The 22,810-nt window shown below is 46.2% G+C and overlaps 1 protein-coding gene across 2 annotated transcripts in view; it reads left to right on the plus strand.

The window, feature by feature from the left end:
• The window catches only part of SLC5A11 (solute carrier family 5 member 11), a gene marked incomplete at its 5' end in the record, with an annotated part of 32,153 nt that extends 11,102 nt beyond the window's left edge, over positions 1 to 21,051 (plus strand). For both annotated transcript variants that reach the window (XM_080831731.1, XM_080831730.1), the window contains 8 exons: positions 5,843 to 6,048; positions 9,671 to 9,806; positions 15,843 to 15,950; positions 16,303 to 16,453; positions 18,033 to 18,201; positions 18,582 to 18,797; positions 19,460 to 19,628; positions 20,750 to 21,051. In XM_080831731.1, the coding sequence (XP_080687857.1) occupies positions 5,843 to 6,048; positions 9,671 to 9,806; positions 15,843 to 15,950; positions 16,303 to 16,453; positions 18,033 to 18,201; positions 18,582 to 18,797; positions 19,460 to 19,628; positions 20,750 to 20,952 (1,358 nt within the window). In that variant the 3' untranslated portion in view covers positions 20,953 to 21,051. The remainder of the gene's footprint in view (positions 1 to 5,842; positions 6,049 to 9,670; positions 9,807 to 15,842; positions 15,951 to 16,302; positions 16,454 to 18,032; positions 18,202 to 18,581; positions 18,798 to 19,459; positions 19,629 to 20,749) is intronic.
• Between the last annotated feature and the right edge of the window lie 1,759 nt (positions 21,052 to 22,810).

Raw genomic sequence — 22,810 nt, forward strand, 5'->3', positions numbered from 1 at the left:
GAGCTGAAATCAAGAGTCAGCTTCTTAACCAGCTGAACTACCCAGGTGCCTCGACATTTACTGTTTTTTAAGTAAAAATAAATAGTTCTTCCAACGTTGATATGGAAAAGTGATTAATAAATAAGAGGGGTTGGGGTGCCTGGGTGGCTCAGTGGGTTAAAGCCTCTGCCTTCGGCTCAGGTCATGATCTCAGGGTCCTGGGATCGAGCCCCGCATCGGGCTCTCTGCTTAGCAGGGAGCCTGCTTCCCCCCTTCTCTCTCTGCCTGCCTCTGCCTACTTGTGATCTCTATCAAATAAATAAATAAAATCTTTTAAAAAAAATAATAAATAAATAAATAAGAGGGGCAAAGGCACAGCTCTTCCTTACAGAAGAATTCCAGTGAATAAATACAGACAGACGCAAAGCTAGAAAATCACCGTGAGGACATCACAGTGATCTGCAGGCAAGATCAAACGATAAATTCTCAAGTTGGCAGGTGAAAGTTCATGAAGACACAGGATCTTTGCATGGCCTCAATTGTCATGCCCAAAATATTAATTGCAAAGGGAAAAATAGCCACGCTCCAAGGGAGCAAACTAGCTCACACCGCTGTAGCTAAATGATCACCGGGAATTAGGCATTGATATCGTGTAACTCCTGATATGGGGAGGAGGGTACAATGTATCCTCTGTGCCATGTTTGTCAACAAGACATAACCTCAGCTTCATCAGAAAGACCATCAGAAGTCCAGATTGAGAGACATTTTACATAGCCTAACCAGTTCCTCGTAAGTACTAAAGGCATGTAAAATAAAGACAGACTCAGGAATTGCCTAGGATCAGGGGTAGAGGGATATAAACAAGAGTTTTACCTTAAAATGGTGACTTTCTACACAGTTTCCATTTTATTTCTGTTCTTTTCATCTTTACAATAAGACTTCAAAGTAATCATGGAATAATTGTTTCACAACACGGACAGAAAAGGCTTATTATTAACTTTACCAAGAAGTGTTTCAGACCCTTAGAAGAAGAAAAACTTCACTGGTGTCCCATGTGTAAAGAGGAAATACAGATGAGTAACAGTTATGTGAAATGTCGCTGTCCTAAATACCAAACCTTTGAGCCTTCCAGGGCCACATGAGCTACTTAGAACAGGTTTTCAGAGGCAAGAGAGAACCAAAATAGATCTGCCAGGGTCTATTATTCTTAGCCAAACCTCTAGATCTTTCTCCATGAAAGGATGGGTTCTAGATGCAGAAGTTCCATTACTTAATTCATTATGGTCAGGCAGGAAAGAGTTTGCAGACCAGCCCCCAGGAATCCTCACCAATCTGTTGTATCTATTAGATGTTTGCCATCTAGTTGACCATATATGTGTGGGTTTATTTCTGTGCCCTCAGTTCTGTCCCATTCATCTATGTGTCTTTTTATGCCAACGCCATACTGTTTTGATTTCTACAGCTTTATAATATAGTTTGAAATCAGGAAGTGTGAAGCCTTCCACGTTGTTTTTCTTCCTCAATGTGGTTCTGGCTATTCGGGGCTTTTGTGGTTCCAGATGAATTTTAGAATGATTTTTTTTCTGTTCCTGTAAAAAAACGTCATTGGAATTTAATAGGGATTGCACTGAATCTATAGATTGCGGGGCATCTGGCTGGCTCAGTCCCTGGAGGATGTGACTCTTGATCTCAGGGGGATGAGTTCAAGCCTTACTTTGAGCATGGAGCTTACTTGAAAAAAAAATCCATAGATCACATTGAGTAGTGTGGATATTTTAACAATATTCTTCCAACTTATGAACACAGAATATTTGCCCATTTATTTGTGCTTTCTTCAATTTCTTTCATCCATGTTTTATAGTTTTCATTCCTAAGTATTTTAGCCTTTTTGATGCAATCATAAGTATGATTGTTTATTTAAATGTCTCCTTCCAATCATATGTTTGTGTATAGAAATGTAACTGATTTTTGTGTATTGATTTTATACCTGCAAATTTACTGAATTCGTTTATTGCTTCTAACAATTTTTGGTGGAGTCTTCAAGGTTTTCTCTATATAATTCCTGTGTTCCACAAACAGAGACAATTCTCAAGTACTTGGAGATTTTTCAGGTATATTTCTGTTATTGATTTTTATCTAATTCCACTACAGCCATAGAATATATTTTATATGATTTTGTTTCTTGTGAATTTGTTGAGGTTTGTTTTGTGGCCCCGAGACCTTGCCTGATTTGATGAACATTCCATATGTCCTTGAAAAGAATATGCTGCTGTTGGCTATACTGTGTTATCAGTCCCAATTAGGTCAAGAGGTTTGACAATGTTCAATACTCTATCTTTATAATTTTTTTCATCTATTTTCTCTATCAGTGATTAAAAAAGGGGTATTGAAGTTTCCAATGATAGTTGTTGATTTGTCCACTAGTCTTTGCATCATTTACTTTGAAGCTCTACTGTTAGGTGAATACACATTTAGGAGTGTTATACATTCTTTTTTTTTTTTTAAGATTTTATTTATTTATTTGACAGAGAGAGAGAGATCACAAGTAGGCAGAGAGGCAGACAGAGAGAGAGAGGGAAGCAGGCCCCCTGCTGAGCAGAGAGCCCGATGTGGGGCTCGATCCCAGGACCCCGGGATCATGACTTGAGCCGAAGGCAGAGGCTTAACCCACTGAGCCACCCAGGTGCCCAGGAGTGTTATACATTCTTAGTGATTCAATTTCTTTATCATTATGTGATGTCCCTCTTTGTCCCTGGTTGTATTCTTTATTCCAGGGTCTCCTTTGCCTGGTATTAATTTAGCCTCTCCAGCTTTTTCTTTTTCTTTTCTTTCTTTCTTTCTTTTTTTTTTTTTTTTGATTCAAATCCCCAAACTTACTTACTTACTTACTTTCTTTCATTTCTTTTTTTTCAAATTTTCTTACTTTTTCGGTGTTCCAAAATTCATTGTTTGTGCACCACACCCAGTGCTCCATGCAATACGTGCCCTCCTTGATACCCACCACCAGGCTCACCCATCCTCCTACTCCACTCCTTCCAAAACCCTCAGTTTGTTTCTCAGAGTCCATAGTCTCTCCAGCTTCATCTCCCCCTCTGATTTACCCCAATTCACTTTTCCTTTCCTTCTCCTAAGGTCTGCCATGTTATTCCTTATGCTCCACAAGTAAGTGAAACCATATGATAATTGACTCTCTCTGCTTGACTTATTTCACTCAGCATAATCTCCTCCAGTCCCATCCATGTTGATACAAAAGTTGGGTGTTCATCCTTTCTGATGGAGGCATAATACTTCATTGTATATATGGACCATATCTTCTTTATCCATTCATCTGTTGAAAGGCATCATTTTTTTTATTTCTTTTCAGCATAACAGAATTCATTGTTTTTGCACCACACCCAGTGCTCCATGCAATACGTGCCCTCCTTAATACCCCACCACCTGGTTCTTCAACCTCCCACCCCCCGCCCCTTCAAAACCCTCAGATTGTTTTTCAGAGTCCATAGTCTCTCATGGTTCACCTCCCCTTCCAGTTTCCCTCAACTCCCATCTCCTCTCCATCTCCCTATGTCCTCCATGTTATTTGTTATGCTCCACAAATAAGTGAAACCATATGATACTTGACTCTCTCTGCTTGACTTATTTCACTCAGCATAATCTCCTCCAGTCCCGTCCATGTTGCTACAAACGTTGGGTATTCATCCTTTCTGATGGAGGCATAATACTCCATAGTGTATATGGACCACATATTCCTTATCCATTCGTCCGTTGAAGGGTTCTTTCCACAGTTTGGTGACCGTGGCCATTGCTGCTATAAACATTGGGGTACAGATGGCCCTTGTTGAAGGGCATCTTGGCTCTTTCCACAGTTTGGCAACTGTGGCCATTGCTGCTATGAAAATTGTGGTACAAATGGCCCTTCTTTTTTTTTTAAGATTTTATTTATTCATTTGTCAGAGAGAGTGAGCACAGGCAGACAGAGAGGCAGGCAGAGGCAGAGGGAGAAGCAGGCTCCCTGCTGAGCAGCTGAGCAAGGAGCCCAATGTGGGACTCGATCCCAAGACCCTGGGACCATGACCCGAGCCGAAGGCAGCCGCTTAACCAACTGAGCCACCCAGGCATCCCAAATGGCCCTTCTTTTCACTACATCTATATCTTTGGGGTAAATACCCAGTAGTGCAATTGCAGGGTCATAGGGGAGCTCTATGTTTAATTTTTTTTGGAGGAATCTCCGCACTGTTTTCCAAAGGGGCTGCACCAACTTGCAATCCCACTAACAGTGTAAGAGGGTTCCCCTTTCTCCACATCCTCTCTAACACTAGTTGTTTCCTGTCCTGTTAATTTTGGCCATTCTAACTGATGTAAGGTGGTATCTCAATGAGGTGTTTTTTTTTTTTTTAAGATTTTATTTATTTGCCAGAGAGAGAGAGAGAGAGAGTACACACAAGCAGGCAGAGAGGCAGGCAGAGGCAGCGAGAGAAGCAGGCTCCCTGCGGAGCAAGGAGGCCGATGCGGGACTCGATCCCAGGACCCTGGGATCACGACCTGAGCCGAAGGCAGCGGCCTAACCAACTGAGCCACCCAGGCATCCCTCAATGAGGTTTTGATTTGAATCTCTCTGATGGCTAATGATGAACATTTTTTCATGTGTCTGTTAGCCATTTGTATGTTTTCTTTGGAGAAGTGTCTGTTCATGTCTTCTGCACATTTTTTGATGTGATTATCTGTTTTTAGGGTGTTGAGTTTAAGGAGTTCTGGGTCTTAAAGATCAGCCCTTTGTCTGTAGTGTCATTTGGGACTATCTTCTCCCATTCCGTGGGTTGCCTCTTTGTTTTGTTGACTGTTTCCTTTGCTGTGCAGAAGCTTTTGATCTTGATGAAGTCCCCAAAGTTCATTTTCACTTTTGTTTCCTTTGCCTTTGGAGACATGTCTTGAAAGAAGTTGCTGGGTCCAATGTCAAGAGGTTACTGCCTATGTTCTCCTCTAGGATTTTGATAGGTTCTTGCCTCACGTTGAGGTCTTTCATCCATTTCGAGTTTATCTTTGTGTATGGTGTGAGAGAATGGTCGAGTTTCATTCTTCTGTACATAGCTATCCAATTTGCCCAGCACCATTTATTGAAGAGACTGTCTTTTTTCTTGATTATCAGTGTTTGAATAGTATATATTTCTTTTTTTTTAAGATTTTATTTATTTATTTGAGAGAGAGAGAGCACAAGTGGGGAGGCAGGAATGAGGGGCGCTTGAGTGGCTCAGTTGTTACACGTCCGCTTTGAGCTCAGGCTGTGATCCTAGGGTCCTGGGATGGAGCACTGCATCATGCTCCCTGTTCAGCGGGGAGCCTGCTTCTCCCTCTCCTGCCTGCCACTCCCTCTGCTTGTGCTCTCTTTCACTATCTCTCTCTGCGTGTGTCAAATAAATAAGCAAACATCTTTTTAAAAAAGTTGTTATTACAGGGGAGCCTGGCTGGCTCGGACGGTGTAGTGTGTGATACTTGATCTCAACTTTGCGAGTTTGAGCCCCATGTTGGGCACAGAGATTACTTAAAAATAAATAAATAGTTACTAGACCTACTGCTAGGTCTTACTGTTTAAAGGAGCAAATAACTACTAAGCCACAGTTTTAATGTTTTGATGACTGCCTTAATATGTATGGTTTCCTTTATAACCCTACGTGTTTTGTATTATGCATCGGTTACTAATATTCTGAGAAGCAATACATAGTCGCTACCAGAGGCATCAAAAGAAGGTGACTAGCTTTCTTGTCAGCTCTGCTCTAAGTAGGATGTCACCCATCCAGCCATCCCCTTACCCTTGCTGGGGGTTGCTCTGAGTTTCTGGCCAACTTGGGCTTCCTCTGCATTTTAGGTTTTGCTGCAGTTGGCGGGATGGAAGGCCTGAAGGAGAAGTATTTCTTAGCCGTGGCTAGCAACCGGAGTGAAAATAACAGCTGCGGGCTGCCTCGAGAAGATGCTTTCCATATATTCCGAGACCCTCTGACATCTGATCTCCCGTGGCCCGGGATCCTCCTTGGAATGTCCATCCCGTCCCTCTGGTACTGGTGCACGGATCAGGTACGGGGCGTCTGATGAGGGAGCACCCTCCAGGATGCTGCTTTCTTTGTGGGGCTAGAGGCTGGGCTGGTTTCCTCTGTCTGTTCTCTTGTTTGCATCCCCTTTCCCTCTCCCCCCCGCCCCCACCCCCAAGCTCAACTACTCCTTCCTTTCTACTATTCTACATTATTTTACTTCTTGAACTTGTTCATGGGGTGACAAATCCAGGGCTACTAATATTTGCCAAGGGGAACTGGTTTTTGTTTGTTTTTAAAGATTTACTTATTTATTTAGAAAGGGAGAGAGAGAGAGAGAGAGCAGGGGGTGTGGCGCAGCGGGAGACATTCACAAGCAGACTCTGCCCTCAGCGCAGAGCCTGACGTGAGGCTTGATCTCAACATCCTGAGATCATGACCTGAGCTGAAAAGCAAGAGTTCGATGCTTAACTGGCTGAGCCACCCAGGCACCCCTGCAAAGGGGAATTCTTAATACATCTTGCTAACGTCTGGAAAGATCCAGTAAGCAAGAGATGATACATTTTAAATGGAGATTAAAATTGATATCTGGTATCATTTACTCAACAGATATTCACTAGGTATCCTCTTTGTACCAGACACTTGGAAATCAGGAGTAAACAAATCAGACAGGGCTCTTGTCTCCTTTGGAGCTCACCTTCTTCTAGTGGGGGGTAGACAGACAGTAAGAAAATTATATGGAATATTTAAAGGTGATAAATGTCATTTTTTTTAAAGCAGGGTAGGGAAACAGGGGTTGAGAAGGTGGGAATGCAGCTTAAAATAGGGTGGCGGGGTCCTGGGCTGGCTCAGTCAGTGGAGCATGCAACTCTTGATCTTGGGATTGTGAGTTCGAGCCCCACTTTGGGTGAAGAGATTACATAAATAGAATATATAAAGCATTTTGAAAAATAAATAAAACAGGGTGGCAAGGGGAGGTGGGACTGAGGAGTGACCCTTGGAAAAACAGGCCTCAAAAAAGAAAGGGGCTCGCTGTGATAGTTGGGGAACATTTGCAATGAAGGCAATAGCCAACATGTATAATAAGCCCTTTTGTGTTAAAGGGGGGAAGGATAGAGTCAATATTTGCATTTCTTATATCTGCGTGAAGCAGCTCCAGGTGGATGCAGGTAAAACGAAGAGTGGATACTCGTGGGCAGGGAGATAGGTGTCATTTTTTTTTAAGATTTTATTTGTTTATTTGACAGATGGAGATCACAAGTAGGCAGAGAGGCAGGCAGAGAGAGAGGGGGAAGCAGGCTCCCCGCCGAGCAGAGAGCCCGATGCGGGGCTTGATCCCAGGACCCTGGGATCATGACCTGAGCCAAAGGCAGAGGCTTAACCCACTGAGCCACCCAGGCGCCCCGATAGGTGTCATTTTGTTGCATACCTGTTTATACTTGGTCAGGTTTCAAATCCAGTGAATGTATCACCCGTTGAAATGTGTAAGGCTGAAAAGATAAGTTAACAATGGACAATAGTGATAGCACTTAAACATTTACTGCTGCTGTACTGTGGCCAGTCCCTGGTCTAACCATTCTACATGAATTAATTCTTTTTCATACCATCCCTCTTGAATTGTGGTTCCATTACTTGGACCAGGGGGTTGTCCTACAGGGGGACCCCTTCCTCTCCGGGCTCGTGGGTCTTCAAGGGGCACAGATATCTTCAAAATTCCTCAGCTGCCTCTTAAATTAATGTTTGTATTCTCCACATCATGGGAACTAAAAGCCAGAATTCTTTTTGGTCACAGTTTTGGATCTCCAGTAGGAAGGGCTTTGTTTTCCAAAGCTGTAAATGCTTTCCTCTCTGCTCCAGAGGGGTGGGCTAGGATTGAAGCCTGCATGCCTCTTTGAGCACCTTACTAAAGCAACAAGACATATTCTATAGACCCTAATATCTTCACATTCTACGACCACATTCTAAAGTGTTCTAGAAAGCCTCAGCAGGTAAATGGAGTTCTGAGAAATAACATATAACAGTTAAACCAGCTTCTATAAATTTTTTTTAAAGATTTACTTATGTATTTGAGAGAGAGAGAGAGAGAGAGAGAGAACAAGCATGGGGTGGGGAGGGGCAGAGAGAGAGGGAGAGAGAGAAACTCCAGCAGACTCCACACTGAGCGGGGAGCCCAATGCAGGGCTCGATCTCACAACCCTGAGATCACGACCTGAGCCGAAACCGAGAGTTAGAGGCTCAGCCAACTGTGCCACTCTCAGGTGCCCCATTAAACCAACGTCTAAACAAGGATGCCTAACTTCTCAGTTCCATGCTCCCCACCTTTCCTCACATAAGCCAATCTTACATTTTAGAGTCTTTCACTTATGGAATCCAAACAAATGTAATTGTGCCTGTCAGGGTGCACGTGGTTGCAAGTGACAGACCAAAAAAAAAAAAAAATAAAAATTAAACGAACTACTTCAGGGAAAGGGTGGGGGATGTATTAGCTCAGGCAATACAAACAGCAGGAAGTTGAATGAGCCTTCAGAAACTGCTGGAACATACTCTGGTTTCCCTCTCCATCAGCCGTCTTTACACCTGTAACTTCATTGTCTCACTGCAGACTAACAGGAAAGATGCTGGCCACTCCCCAAGGCCCAATCCAAAAGTCCTGTAGAAGGGTCTAGTATGGGTCAGGTGCCTACCCCTGGATCAGGCAGCTGTGCCCAAGATGATAGCATAGCTGTGTGGACAGGGTGTGGGTTTCAAAAGAAGGAGCAGGACACTCTAGGAAAACTAGTGTCCACTGTCAAAAAAAAAAAAAAAAGGGAAGAGTCCCAGCTTTGTCCTGCTTGTCCAAGCTTGTCACAGGACTTCTGTACCTTCTCCAGATGCTTCAACACTCAAAGCCTAAGAAAATAGAGAAAGTTCTGGGCTCATGTAGATTGAATCTGAAGGCTGGAGGAGGATTTGGGGGGATCTACTTAGAAAACACTCTGGAACAAGTTATTCCTTTTGAGTAGATAATGTTTTTTTTTAATTTGATACATATTTTTAAAGATTTAATTTGAGGGAGAGAGAGAAAGAGCGAGCATGAGTGGGGGGAGGGGCAGAGAGAGAGGGAGAAGCAGACTCCCCACTGAGCAAAGAGCCTTGATGTGGGGCTTGATCCCAGGATCCTGGGATCATGAACTGAGCTGAAGGCAGATGCTCAAATGACTGAGCCATCCAGGCATCCCAAGATAACTTCAATTTTAAGGGATCTTCCCCAGTATAGTGGTGGAGGTGCAGCCAGTGTTCTAAGCTCCTCTCATAGTTGGCAATTCTAATGGAGGCTGTTGGTGTTAAGGTGCTTATTTCCTTTGCCTCTTCTAGGAAGAAGTTCCATGGAAAGTTGTAATTGACCCACCTTGGATTCATACTTTTCCTCAACTGGTCATGGTAGCCAGAGAAGCAGAGAAACTCTATGTAGAAATCAAATTGGCCAAGTCCAACTCCAGGATAAAGGAGTAGGGAGGGCATGGAACAGGGTTCTTAGCTTCCTCAACTGCAGCACAGGGAATGGGAATAGGAAAGTGATGTTTCCTCAAAGAGAAGCGAGACAAACCAAGATTCTAAGTCCATGATGCCTACCAACAAGCTTTGCACACTTAGCCACTTCATCCTCCAACCACCCCACTGTTTTCCAGGTGATCGTTCAGCGGTCTCTGGCTGCCAAGAACCTGTCCCATGCCAAAGGAGGCTCTCTGATGGCTGCCTACCTGAAGGTGCTGCCTCTTTTCATGATGGTGTTCCCTGGAATGGTCAGTCGTGTCCTCTTCCCAGGTGAGAAGACAGTGGGGAGAAGAGATCATCTGTCTTTGAGTCGCAGACCCTGTGAAGTGTTCTAAACATATGACTGCCATCAGAGATTGGGACTGGAGTCCCATGTTGTGATTTGGCTGAGGTATCTCCATCCAGATATCTGACTCTATGCTGTTTCCCAAAGGGGTTCAACAGGAATGTCTAGTAGATGTCCCAGGCCAGTAGAGGGGAGACCCATCTGGGGCCTTGCCCGAAATGTATTTTTGACGCCACAAACTACAGGCTAAGATCTTGTGGTTCCAGATGTCAGTTTCCTGAAGACTAATATGAAAATTCCTCTTATGCTTTTTAGTACTTCATTTCAGCTCAGTTGTTTGGTTATTTTGGCCCAGTGGAACCCCTTTGGGGGTACTTAACAAAAACCAGGGATGTCAAAGCCTCTAGAATATTTACCTTAGAATTTTTAGTGTGGTAAAGTGATGAGATTTGCACTGTGTGGGTAAACAGGACTGGGGGAAGGGTATTATTGGGAGTCACCATGATGTCAGGAACTGCTGATCTGTATGGAAGAAAGCTCCTCTTTTTCTGAATCAGTGAGCTTTCCTCCCATATCCACCAAGGCTGTTATTTTTTTTTTTAGATTTTATTTATGTATTTGACAGAGAGATAGAGAACACAAGTAGGCAGAGCAGCAGGGAGAGGGAGAAGCAGGCTCCCCGCTGAGTAGGGAGCCCGATGTGGGGCTCGATTCCCAGACCCTGGGATCATGACCTGAGCTGAAGGCAGCCGCTTAATCGACTGAGCCACCCAGGGGCCCACCACCAAGGCTGTTATTAACTCAAAGGGGAATGTAAGGTAGAGTGCTCCCTCCCCTGCACTTTATCCTACACGATGTCATGCTCAGGTAAAGAAAGGATAGGATAGCCTAGAAGTTTTGTCAAAATAATTTAGGACAATAAGCCTAGGAGAAAATAATTGGGGGAGGAAAACGGGGGGAGCTGTGCTGTGTGCTAGACTCTGCGCTTCCCCCTTCTCCAGCCCAGAGGGCATGAAGAACCCAGAGTCACTGGTCCTGGTTCCAGGAAGGGTGCACAAGACTTGAGAAAAGCCAGGTCAGAGTGAGAACCGGGATTTGGGATTTGTGGTGACTTAATGGAAAATACACAGCTTTGGGTGAGGCTTGACATATGAACAAAGAACTAGCTTTAAACAACCTACCTTCATCATGACAAGAGTCTTACAGTGTGGTATTTCTGAATATGGACTCTGGTTTGAATGTTGCAGCCAGAATTCTGGCTCTGCCACTTCCTAGCCGTGTGACCTTGGAAAGCCACTTGCCTCTGTTCCCTCACTCATAAAATGAGGAATAATCCTTCATAAGGCTTAAAGCAGTTCTTGGCATGAGGTAAGCACTATAGAAATGTTTATTCTTATTTTTATGTATTATCTCATTTATTCCTCAAAGCAACCTTACAAGGTAGGTAGTGTTAGGGCTCTTTTCATTTACAGACGAGGAAACTGAACTTCATCCACTCATTTATTCTTCCATGTGTCATTGAAGAATCTGAGAGCCAGTGAACTACCAGGCCTTAATCTGGGAGACCTGGGGATCCTTAATACAAACAGTATCCCTGCTGTTGTGGGTCTCACATTCTAGTGGAGAGGAGACACACAAAGAGAAGAAATAAGTAAATGTGATGTCCATTGATTGTGAGGCAACAGTTGATCCATATGGGGGCTTTCTTTTTTTCTTTTCGTGGAGAGGGGCAGAGGGAAAGAGAACGAGTCTTAAGCAGGCTCCGTGCCCAGCAGAGAGCCTGGTGTGGGGCTAGATCTCATGACCTTGAGTTCATGACCCAAGCTGAAATAAGGAGTCAGACACTTGGCCGACTGAGTCCCCCAGGTGCCCTGGGTGGTTTCAAAGTACATTTCAGAGTGGATACAACAAGATTAATGATGGGTAGGATGTTGGGGATAAAGAGGAGCAATCTAGACCCCTCCTAGGTTAAGTGACTTGCCGAAAGTTAACCTGCCCAGTGCTCGGTGGGCTGGGGTTGGAACCCAGCTGCGTCTGCCTCCAAAGCCCAGCTCTTAATCATGCTATTGTCTGCCTTAGCAAATTACACCTTAAGCTTTGGATCAGTGTCTGGAAGATCAATCACAACACCTTGACCATCATTCTTTGTTTGTTTTTAAGATTTAATTAATTTATTTATTAGAGAGAAAGACACCAGCAGAGGGAGGGGCAGAGGGAGAAGGAGCAGCGGACTCCCCACTGAGCAGGGAGCCCGACATGGGGCTCGATCCCAGGACCCCAGGATCATGACCAAAGCTGCAGGCAGATGTTTAACCTACTGAGCCACCCAGGTGCCCCCTTGGTCATCATTCTTAATAGCCCGTCAATCAGCAATCATGATTAAGCGAAACAGTGCCAAGTTCTATGTCTCTAAGGACTTTTGAATGTAGCAGATGAGTCTGGTACTCATTAAGAAGCAAGATAAGATATAAATCAAAACACTCTAGCATATAGTACTAACAATAAGTGAAAGGAATTTGAGAGTGAAGTAGGTTGCGGAGGGTGAGGTCGGCATGGTATGTTTGAAGACCTGGACAGGTCCTTCTCAAAGTGTAGTTCCCCAGTCCAGCAGCAGCGATGTCACCTTAGAACTTGTTGGAAATGCAAACTTTCAGGCCCTGTCCGAGACCTACTGAATCAGAATCTCCTGAGGTTGGGGCCCAGCGGTCTGTTTCTGACAAGCTCCCCAGAAGATTGAGAAGCCCTTGCCTAAAGTGCCAGCCTCCAGGCCAAGCCACTCTACCTTCCTATTTCCATGTCTCCCTCTGTGTCTGCTCTTCCAGCTCCCCCCTGAATCTTCAGTTGGGTCCAGAAGCCACCCAAAAGGATGCTCCAATCCTGAGACATAATGAGCCTGAAGAACACCTTCTTCCACTTACCCATCTGAGAAATGGCACACACTTTGAAAGGAACCATAGTGGACATTAAGAGAGAAGCAAAACCACCCTCAAACAATAACATGCAAGTCTAGAAGTGTAGCCATTTACAAACCCAATCATCCCCATCTGAGCTCTGGAATACACTCAGGGTATGAGACCTCGCCATGATATTTACCAGCTGTTTGATTTGGGGAAGCATTTTCATCTCTCTGGGCCTCAATTTACTTGTCCTTAAAATAGGTGTAATACCATCTCTTCCCCCTGGAGTTGTGAAGAATACAATGAGATATATATGGATAGTCTTTATTTGTCATGGTGAACCCTCAGTGAATGTTAGTATTTGGAAATAGAAGACTTTGTGTTGTTTGGATGGGACCTTGCCAGAAGCATCCTTTATGCCAACTATCAGAGGGACTGATATGAGAACCCACACCATATATGAAATGGTTGATTAATTAACCCAGACAAATGGGTGGTTGTTACCCAATGGTGGGTTAATGACCGATAAGGCTGTTGGTTTCAGTTGTAGCTTAACTGAGCCAACTAATATGCTTAGGGGGTGAATATATTCTTTTTTTTTTTTTTTCTTCAAAGTAAGCTCCATGCCCAGCATGGAGCGCAGTGTGGGACTTGAACTCACAACCTTGAGATCAAGACCTGAGCTGACATCAAGAATCAGATGCGTAATGGACTGAGCCACCCAGGCACCCTGAATGAACATATTCTTTAAGCTGAACAGACAAGGACAACTGCCACAAACATGCTTTGTAAACTGTGTCTGTCACATTTCATGGTTGAAGGGTGCATGTCTGGAAGGTTAACCAACCTAAGTTTAACAACCAAAGGTTAAACTATGTAGTTAATTAAATTTCCCAGGGAGAGTCTTGGTTCTTCTCAGTGTACCTCGAAGAGGGGAGCTTTTGGGGGTGCCTGGGTGGCTCAACCGGTCGGGCGACTGACTCTTGGTTTCAGGTTGTGATCTCAGGGTCCTGGGATCGACCTCTGTCTCTAAAGTAAATATATCTTAAAAAAAAAAAAGAGAGAGAGAGAGAGGAGCCTTTGGATAAAAAGAGGTAAAGCCCGTATAATCTGAATATGAATAAGACCTTTGCCTGACTGGGAGGCTCCTTACAACATCCTAAGCATGGGGATGAAACTCTTCCCTTATCTTCTTTTAAGGCTTCTCAGAAGAGCCATAAAAAGCCAGGAACTTTGACCTGTCAAAGGCATTTTTCTCAAGATTGTTTCTGCTCAGGACTTCTCTTCAAATACCACTTTTGGTCTACAGTCTTAATTTTGTCTGAGGTTTGAACCAGAGCTTTGGGGGCATCTACCTCTGTTCTGCAGCAACTGTATTATTAATTGTGGCCACAGCACCCATTGGTAGATGTGAGTGAGGCGAGGGGTCCCAGCCTTTGAGAAGACATAACAATGCCTGGAGAAATTTTATGACGACGGGTTTGCCGGTGGACTTCCCAGTGGATGAAAGGGCCCAGGGCTGTATCCATTGCTTAGGTCTTCCCTTACATTAAAAAGAAAATGAAGATAGAACAATATTGCATTTTAAAATTGTGGTGTCCTTTAAGTGTTTACATTTATTAAATTAGCAGGTAAAAATATAGAGACTAAGTATACAAGCTCATGTGGAGATACTGTCAAACATCTACATTTGAGGTCTCAGTTAAATGGTCATTGTGACATTGATATTGCACTGGAACCGGGCAGGAAATTAGCATGAGCAGCGGAGGGGTTCACATTCACTTGTGAGCTGAAGTTCAAGGTCGGCGGACAGACAGCCCATCACCCTTCAAAATGAGGAGCAAGGACTGAAGACTTTGGATTGAGCAGATGGGGCCCCGGGGGGATGTATGGGAGTTATTTCTCAGTCCACCTGGTGGAGGAGACTAGAGAGGTAATCATGGACCCAGCTGGGGTGAGTGGTGTAGGGTAGGCATTGGGGTGTTGATGAGGAGCGCTGGTTAGCTCAGATATCAGGAGCTGAAGACGTCAGAAGGTGACGAGAAAGGTATCGTTCAGACACAGGTGCCAAACCTTTGAGACCATACGGATGTTCTGAAGACCCCAGTGGCCAGGATGAAGCCTTGGGTGGGGCGCCTGCCAGACTCATTACAGAAAAGCAGGTGCTCTCTTGGTATTCTCTGAAAAATTGGATTGGGAGTCCAGAGACCTGGGTTTCGACTCTGCCTCTGACGTGACCTTGCTGGATATTTATACTCAGGTCCCTCATCCTGCTTCTTTGTCTGTGCAACGGTGAAAGTAATCTCTTCCCTCATCCAGGAGCACAGTGATAGCTAGCCTCTGTCCCTTAGAAATTTGTTGAGCACCTGCTCTGTCACACACTCTGGACTCCAAGCAGGAGGCCTAGGCCTGTACGCTTGGGATGTGTTCGTTGTCATACTAGGAGGAGTTGAAGAGCTCCAGGTGCCGGGAAGGCTGGGTGAATTTATGCCAGAACATCAGAATGCTGTTCAGGAGAGCAAAGACCCGGTACAGAAATGCAGGAAGAGGAAGGCAGGGACATCCGGCCGGCACAGCTGGGTTGTTAGGAGCCTAAAAGGAGAACATTTCTGGAGGAGCGAGGGGAAAGGGATTTGGAAAATAATCATCCTATGTGGGGGAAATGACATTCTCCAGTGCACCCCTGAGGAACTGTAGGCAAGATGTGAATGGCATGTGTCCCCTGGTGGGGGTCAGGGGATGATGCATCCTGATGAGGGACATTGTAGAGAATGGCCACGAGGTGTCTCAGCTTTATTAGGGTGACAGTCATAACAGCTGAAATGTATTCAGTGCTTCCTACATAGCGGCTTCTGGGTCAAGCACGTTACATATATCATCTCAGCCAACCCCCAGGATAATCGTACCAAGTAGACTTACGTTGTTGTCCCATTTTACAGATAGGGCAAGGCTAAGTAGGAAGGTAATGGTTTGTAAAGTCTGGGATCCTTTTTTATTTCACCGAGCTGTACACATATAGACAGTCATCCTGTCTCCTGGCATGGGCCTGCATCAGGCCATGTTGTGGCTCGGCCTGGGCTCAGAGGGCCTGTCTGCTCACTCCGCACCTTGTTTCTTCCACAGATCAAGTGGCTTGTGCAGATCCAGACACCTGCCTGAAGGTCTGTAGCAACCCCTCCGGCTGCTCTGACATCGCATATCCCAAACTTGTGCTGGAACTCCTGCCCACAGGTAATGTCCACTCGCCCCTAGATGGAGTCCCCTGGAGTGCCCAGAAAGGAGGACCTTGGCTGGGCCCTGATCTGAGGGAAGGACAGGATGGGAAGGCAGCAGGAGGAAATGAGCTCTGGGCTGAGGGACTGAGCCCCGGAGCCAGAGACCTCAGATAAAACCCAGGTCCTGATTATGGCCCCCCTCCAGCCCCGGTTCCTCCTTATAGCTCCCACCCCAAGTTCTGCCTCCTCCCAGTGGCACCTACTGGGATCAGTTGGCACCATGGGCCTGGGGTAACGGGGTCATGAGTGGAGACAGGGGCAGTTAGCAGGAAAAGCCCGAGGCCCATAGACCTCCCTTTTGCCCCCAGGGCTCCGTGGGCTCATGATGGCTGTGATGGTGGCGGCGCTCATGTCCTCCCTCACCTCCATCTTTAATAGTGCCAGCACCATCTTCACCATGGACCTCTGGAAGTACATCCGGCCTCGGGCATCAGAGAAAGAGCTCATGATTGTAGGCAGGTAAGGTTGCACTGAGTGGGACTGGGGAAGGAGAGTGAAAAGTTCAGAAATCCAGGGAGGAGAAAGCTGAGCCCACTCAGAGGCAAACACTGACCCGCCACTCATTCTGGAGGCTCAGCCTCCTCTGATGGCAAAGGTGAGGTTCACGAGGACTCTGTGTACGAATAAGCCACTCATTCAAGAGATGTTCACTGAGCACCTACTATGTGCCGGGTGGCTGGACACAGAGCAGGCGGAAGCAAAGTTCAGTTTCTGCTTTCACAAAGCTAAAGATAATTAGAGAGAGAGGATAATTAAACAGAAACAACAACCCCAGTGAGTGCTATGAGGAGAAGCCAGGAGATGTAGAGATTCAGAGGAGTCCCCAGCCTGGAGTGGGTGGGACCTGAGGGATGAATAGGACTTAGCCAGGTAAAAGGGAGGAAGAGGTTCTGGGGACTGGGTGGGGTTGTGGGGTGGGGAAGGTTTTCCTACCAAGGCTTCTATAAGGTCCTGAAATCTAATGGGGGGAACGAAAGGGACCAAAATGGATGGTATGCAAATCTTATGTAAAATACATGCTAATGAGCATCTTGGGATCCCCAAGGGCTGTCTCAGCTTTGAGTTAGGGAAAGAGTTCTTAGTTCTGACACCACAAACATAACTTATAAAGGAAAAGAAACAAATGCATTAGACTTCATCAAAAGCTAAAACTTTTTCACTTCAAAAGACACCATTAAGGAAATGAGAAGACAAGCCACAGATAAGGAGAAATTATTTGCAAGCCACATAGCTGACAAAGACTTGGGATCTGCAATGATCTACAAAATGAGATTGTAATCCTAGAAAACTATAAGGACTATACCATGACATGCCCACTAGAATGGCTATAATCAGAAAGACAAACAAGGAGATAGAGAAGTTGGAACCTTCCTAACTTTGCTGGCGGGAATGTAAAATGGTTCAACCATTCAAAACAGTTCGGCGGCTTTTAAAAAAAATTAAACATACAGCTTATCATATGACTGAGCAGTGCATTCCCAGAAATGAAAACATATGTCTACATAAAGATTGCATTCCCAGAAATACGTAAAAACTCGAACACAAATATTCACAGTAGCTTTTGTTTATAAGAGAAGAAAAGTAGAAACAACTCAAGTGTCCACTGACCACTGCAGGATAAACAGTGGCGTGTCATGGTAGATCCATTCAATGGCGTGTTTTTCAACAATAAGAACGAATGACATACCGTGATTACGTATGATGTGTGGATGAACCCCAAAAGCATGCCACGTGGAGGAAACCGGCTGCCAAAGACCACATGTTGAATCCTGTTTCTATGAAATGTCCAGAAAAGGCAAACCCATAGAAACAGGAGTAGATAAGGGATAAATTTGTAAATGGAAGCAAAGGAACTTGTTTGGAATAACGGATGTTGTCAAACCTGATTGTGTCGCCTGGAGCTATGGGATTCTACTCTTAGAATAGGTGAATCTCGTGGTATGTAAATTCTACCTCAATAAAGCTGTAAAGAGAGAGAGAGCAGGAAGTATTTCTGGGGGCGATATGCTAACGAGGGGCTCTCTCCACCTGGCACTAGGGTGTTTGTGTTGCTGCTGGTGCTGGTCTCCATCCTCTGGATCCCCGTAGTCCAGGCCAGCCAGGGAGGCCAGCTCTTCATTTACATCCAGTCCATTAGCTCCTACCTGCAGCCGCCCGTGGCCGTGGTCTTCATCATGGGATGTTTCTGGAAACGGACCAATGAAAAGGTAACTCTGGATAAGCACCGCCCATGAGGATGTCTTAATGACATGGGTGGTGTTCCAGAGGATGAGTTCTGGGAATGGAGGTGTGGGAAGGGGGCCAGCTGGCCTTTGAAGAGCAACCACAGAGGTTCTGTTTGGATGCATTGTGTCATGAAACAGGGAAGCTAAATTTACAAGGAATGAGTATATTACACATGAATAATTAGTTATGTGTGAAAGATAAACAGATAAGGGGCTCCGATCCTTTTTAAATTACTGACCCCTACATCAACCATCCCTAGAAAGGCAAACTCTTGGAAATGGCTTGTCGAGGTCTGCAGAGGCCCAGGCTGGCTGCCCTGTAACCCCGGACGTCTCTAAGATGGCCTTGCTCTGATTTGCAGGGGGCCTTCTCAGGTCTGATCTTGGGCCTTCTCCTAGGCTTGATTCGGCTGGTCCTGGACTTCATTTACCCGCAGCCTCGGTGTGACCAGCCAGATGACCGCCCCGCTGTGGTGAAGGATGTCCACTACCTCTATTTCTCCATGGTTCTGTCTGCAGTGACTCTGATCACCGTGTCCATTGTGAGCTGGTTCACAGAGTCGCCCTCCAAGGAGATGGTATGTTTGGGTTTGATACTGTATAACCACTGAGACCCTTGGCTGCAAGCGACAGAAAACTGACCCAAACTGGCCTCAATGAAGAGGGTTTGATTGTTCAAGAAGCTGGAATATCCAGGATTGGGCTTTAAGGGACAGCTTGATTTGGAACCGAGGGCCATCCCAATCCATCCTTCATTTCTGCCTCAATTTTCAGGTGCCATACGGGACTGGCAGTTACCAGGGATTTTATCTTTTCTCATACTCATCAAGCAAAAGCAGAAACACATTTGTTCCAGCATTTCCGGCGGGGTTCCCGATTCCCGTTGATGCAGTTAGCTCGACACATGTTTACCCATGAACTAGTTCAGTCTCCGTGGCTAGAGAAATGCACGTGCTGAATGGCTGATTGTCGGGGGTGGGGGGGGTCCACCAAAAGCCCCAGGCTAGGGTTAAGCTCTTGGGGGCCAGAATGAAGGAGGGTGAGATCCCAACAGAATTAGCGCTGCTGAAGAAAGCAAGCCAGGGAAATGTCCATTTCGCGGGGGAAATGACCACTGACTGTGCAGAGTGCAGGGAGCTGGAGCTTGCTGGAGGTACAGTAACACGCAGGCATTCTCACACGTGAGGCTCAACACGGGGTGGAACAGGGGACCCTAATCTGATCCATCTCTGCTCCTTAGGTAAGCCGCCTGACCTGGTTTACTCGTCATGACCCCATGGTCCAGAAGGAACAGGTGCCACCAGCAACTCCCCGGCCTCTTACTGTCTCTCAGAATGGGACACCAGAGGCCAGCATCACGAGCATCCAGCTGGAGATTGTTCAAGAAAACATATCCAAACCCCACAGCTGTGAGTTGCCTCTCCTCGGTTACAGTAGAAACCCAAGAAGCATTAGGTGTTTAAGGGGAGATATTTCTACCAAATCACAAGCCAGAAGAGGGGTGTACTTGGAATGTTAGCCTCCCCTGACTCCCTGTGTCTGTTCTAACTTTCAACAGAAGCTCAGTGGAGAACAGTAAGAGCAAGTGGGTGTTGAGTGGCTTGCTGAGACATGGCTCCCTCAGTCCCCATGAGATCCCGCCAGGCAGGCTGGAATGCTATTGGCTTTCTCTAAATTGCTGGTTTCAAACTGGCAGCCTGTAGATATACTGTGGTGTAGTCCACCTACGATTTCAATAAAAGGTGAGCTGACATTGAAAACTTGGGAGATTTCACATAAAATGCCAGATTTCCATCTCCTTTGGAAACATGGGAAGATGTAACGACTCTGGGCCCCCATGTCTGCATGACTAACATTGTCCAGAGCTTGGAAAGCCAGCCCCTCAGACCGGGCTGTGCCCTTCAGTGAGCCAAGGTCCCCACCCATCCCTATTGCACCATGACCCTGCAGCCGTGGGCTGTCATTTACCATCACGTGTGGCCTTTTACATCTCTCAGTATACATGTACAGACAAACATTCTGTGGCTATGAATCCATGTCAACCTAATGATGGAAATCCAAGGATAGATCCAGAAGGCCATGTGTTTCAAGAAAAATGAGAGCATCTTTTCTGGCTCATATTTTGACAAGTTTGATAAGCAAAGTGGTTTGCCCTGACCATGTGACTGGCCCTAAAGGCCGTGGAGCTTGCAGCCCCAGCTCCAGACGGGGAAATGGTTTCCCACAAGAGTGCCCTTCCCTGCTTTGGGCTTCCTGGCAGACAGTGTGATAGAGAGGAGGGAATCAGACAGACTCGGCTTCTAAACCCACCTCTGCCACTGCTTACCAGCTGCGGGGCTTCACCCAAGTTAGTCAAATGAGGCTCCGTCTTTTCATCTGAAAATGATGACAAGTCTGAGAATACCACTGTTCCAGATTAGGTACTCATGAATACTTCCCAGAAAAGGTACGGAAAATATTTCTCACTGGGCACGGAACACAGCCGGTCGGTCCCTCTGCTCTCTTCTGACCTTCATTTGGGTTCTTTTAGGTGACACGACCCCAAAGCAGTCCAAAGTGATGCGAGCCATCTTGTGGCTCTGTGGAATGGAGAGCCTGGGCAAGGAGCCCCCAAGCACAGTGGAACCGGTCATAGTTTCCTTGGAAGAAAACCCCCTCGTAAAAACCCTTCTGGACATCAACCTCATCGTCTGTGTTAGCTGCGCCATTTTTCTCTGGGGCTACTTTGCTTAATGTGGGGGTGAACCCAGGGGTCCAGTCTCTTGTCCAAGCCCTGTTTTTGTAATGAAAGGAAATAAATAATAAAGCTTTGTTTGTTTACCATGAGGCTTCAAAGGAGTTCATGGGCCATTTTCAACGTGACATTTAGCTCTTTTCTTCTTAACAGGGAGGGGCGCCTGGGTGGCTCAGTGGGTTAAAGCCTCTGCCTTCAGCTCAGGTCATGGTCTCAGGGTCCTGGGATCGAGCCTCGCATCAGGCTCTCTGCTCAGCAGGGAGCCTGCTTCCTCCTCTCTCTCTGCCTGCTTCTCTGCCTACTTGTGATCTCTCTCTGTCAAATAAATAAAATAAAATCTTTAAAAAAAAAAAAAAAAAGGAATGCGGGGTAGAAGGTGGGGGAGAAAAGTGTCAAAGCTGCCCCTTCTCAAAAGGCTGTTCAGTCTTCTTGTCTATCATGCAACACCAAGGGGGAAATACAGAGGGATAAACAAGCGAAGAGACCCACTAGACCTCCCAGCCCGGCAGCAGACCCCTCGCCAGGGCCGAACACGCGAGCTTTTGAACTTGCCCGGCTCACCTTCAAAGTACAGGGAATGGGACCCACAGGCCACCACTCACCTTCCACTCCTGCTGACTTTGGGCGAAGGAGTGGCTTTATCCCAGGACTGGAATCACAGGCCACGGTGCAGGGCCACCCCAAAGATGGCATCAGGGCTGGCTCTGTGGGCCTGCCCTTGAACTTAGCTGCGCTCATGGCAGACACAGCCTGTGCAGGTCATTCTGGCAGATCCCAGCAGAGCCCAGAATGGAGAAAGGAGGACGGCTGGGACTGCATGGAACAGGGCTGGCCGCTCTTCAGGTCCAAAGCCCCACAGCCCCTCGGCCAGTAGAGATTTGCTGTGGAATTGCCCATCCTTCTGGCCACTTGTTTGAGGGGAAGCAGCCTTGTGGGAATTAAGCAGAGAAACAGTCAATGCCAGCACTTGGGAAGTGCACACAGTTTTCCCTGATTTTCTTAAAGCACAAGATTCTAGGGCACCTCCTCTGGTCTACTTCCCAGATATCATAACGAGAAGCAAGTGCCACAGCGAGGAAAGCTCTGGGGGACCAGACACTCAGCAGCAACTTCCTGGACATCAGCACCCTCCTGATGACCAGGGATGGCCACTTAGAGTTTACATTATAAAACCTCTCCTCTCTGATGGTGTTTGTGCCAGAATGGGACAGTGAGGTGGTGACTGTCCCAGCAGGGGTAATCACCCCTCTGTGGGACCTTGGAGATGCTTCCACCATGATGCGGTTATGGCTCCGAACACAAGCCAAGCCCCCACACCCCACTCTGGGCCTCACCCATTCAAGAAGATGGGCAGTAGCCTTGGTTTGGTATTTACCTTTGACATGCAGACAAAAATCAAATGATTATCATTTTTCTTTAGATTGCAGCTATTGGGGTTGGGAGATTTTAATAAATGAAGGAGAATGAAAACTGAAACATTCTTCAGATAGAGAAGGTCTGTGTTGTGTTTTGGAGCCAGCAATAACAAACCACGTGTGCCACTCTGGGGAGCGTGTCCAGCACGGACCTTCCCGGTCCCCAGGCACCCACACCATCTCCTTGGCAAGCATGGAATCTGGCTTTCCTCCTGAGCACCAGAGCTGTAGAGGGAGCACGTCCAAGGTGCCACAGAGCTGCCTGACTGTGGGCAGTGGCCTCCCTGGAGACGGGGCTCAAGGCCAATGAGGAACCGACACCAACACCCTTGGTGTCTACAGGGAGCCCAATCTACAGCCTGGGGCAGGGGGATGGCGTCTGAGGAGGAAGAGAGTCAGCCTTCAGCAAAGATAAATTTAAGATACAGGGGGAAATGGGTTT

The sequence above is a fragment of the Martes martes genome (genome assembly GCF_963455335.1).
Source record: "Martes martes genome assembly, contig: SUPER_18_unloc_2, whole genome shotgun sequence".
NCBI lineage: Eukaryota > Metazoa > Chordata > Mammalia > Carnivora > Mustelidae > Martes > Martes martes.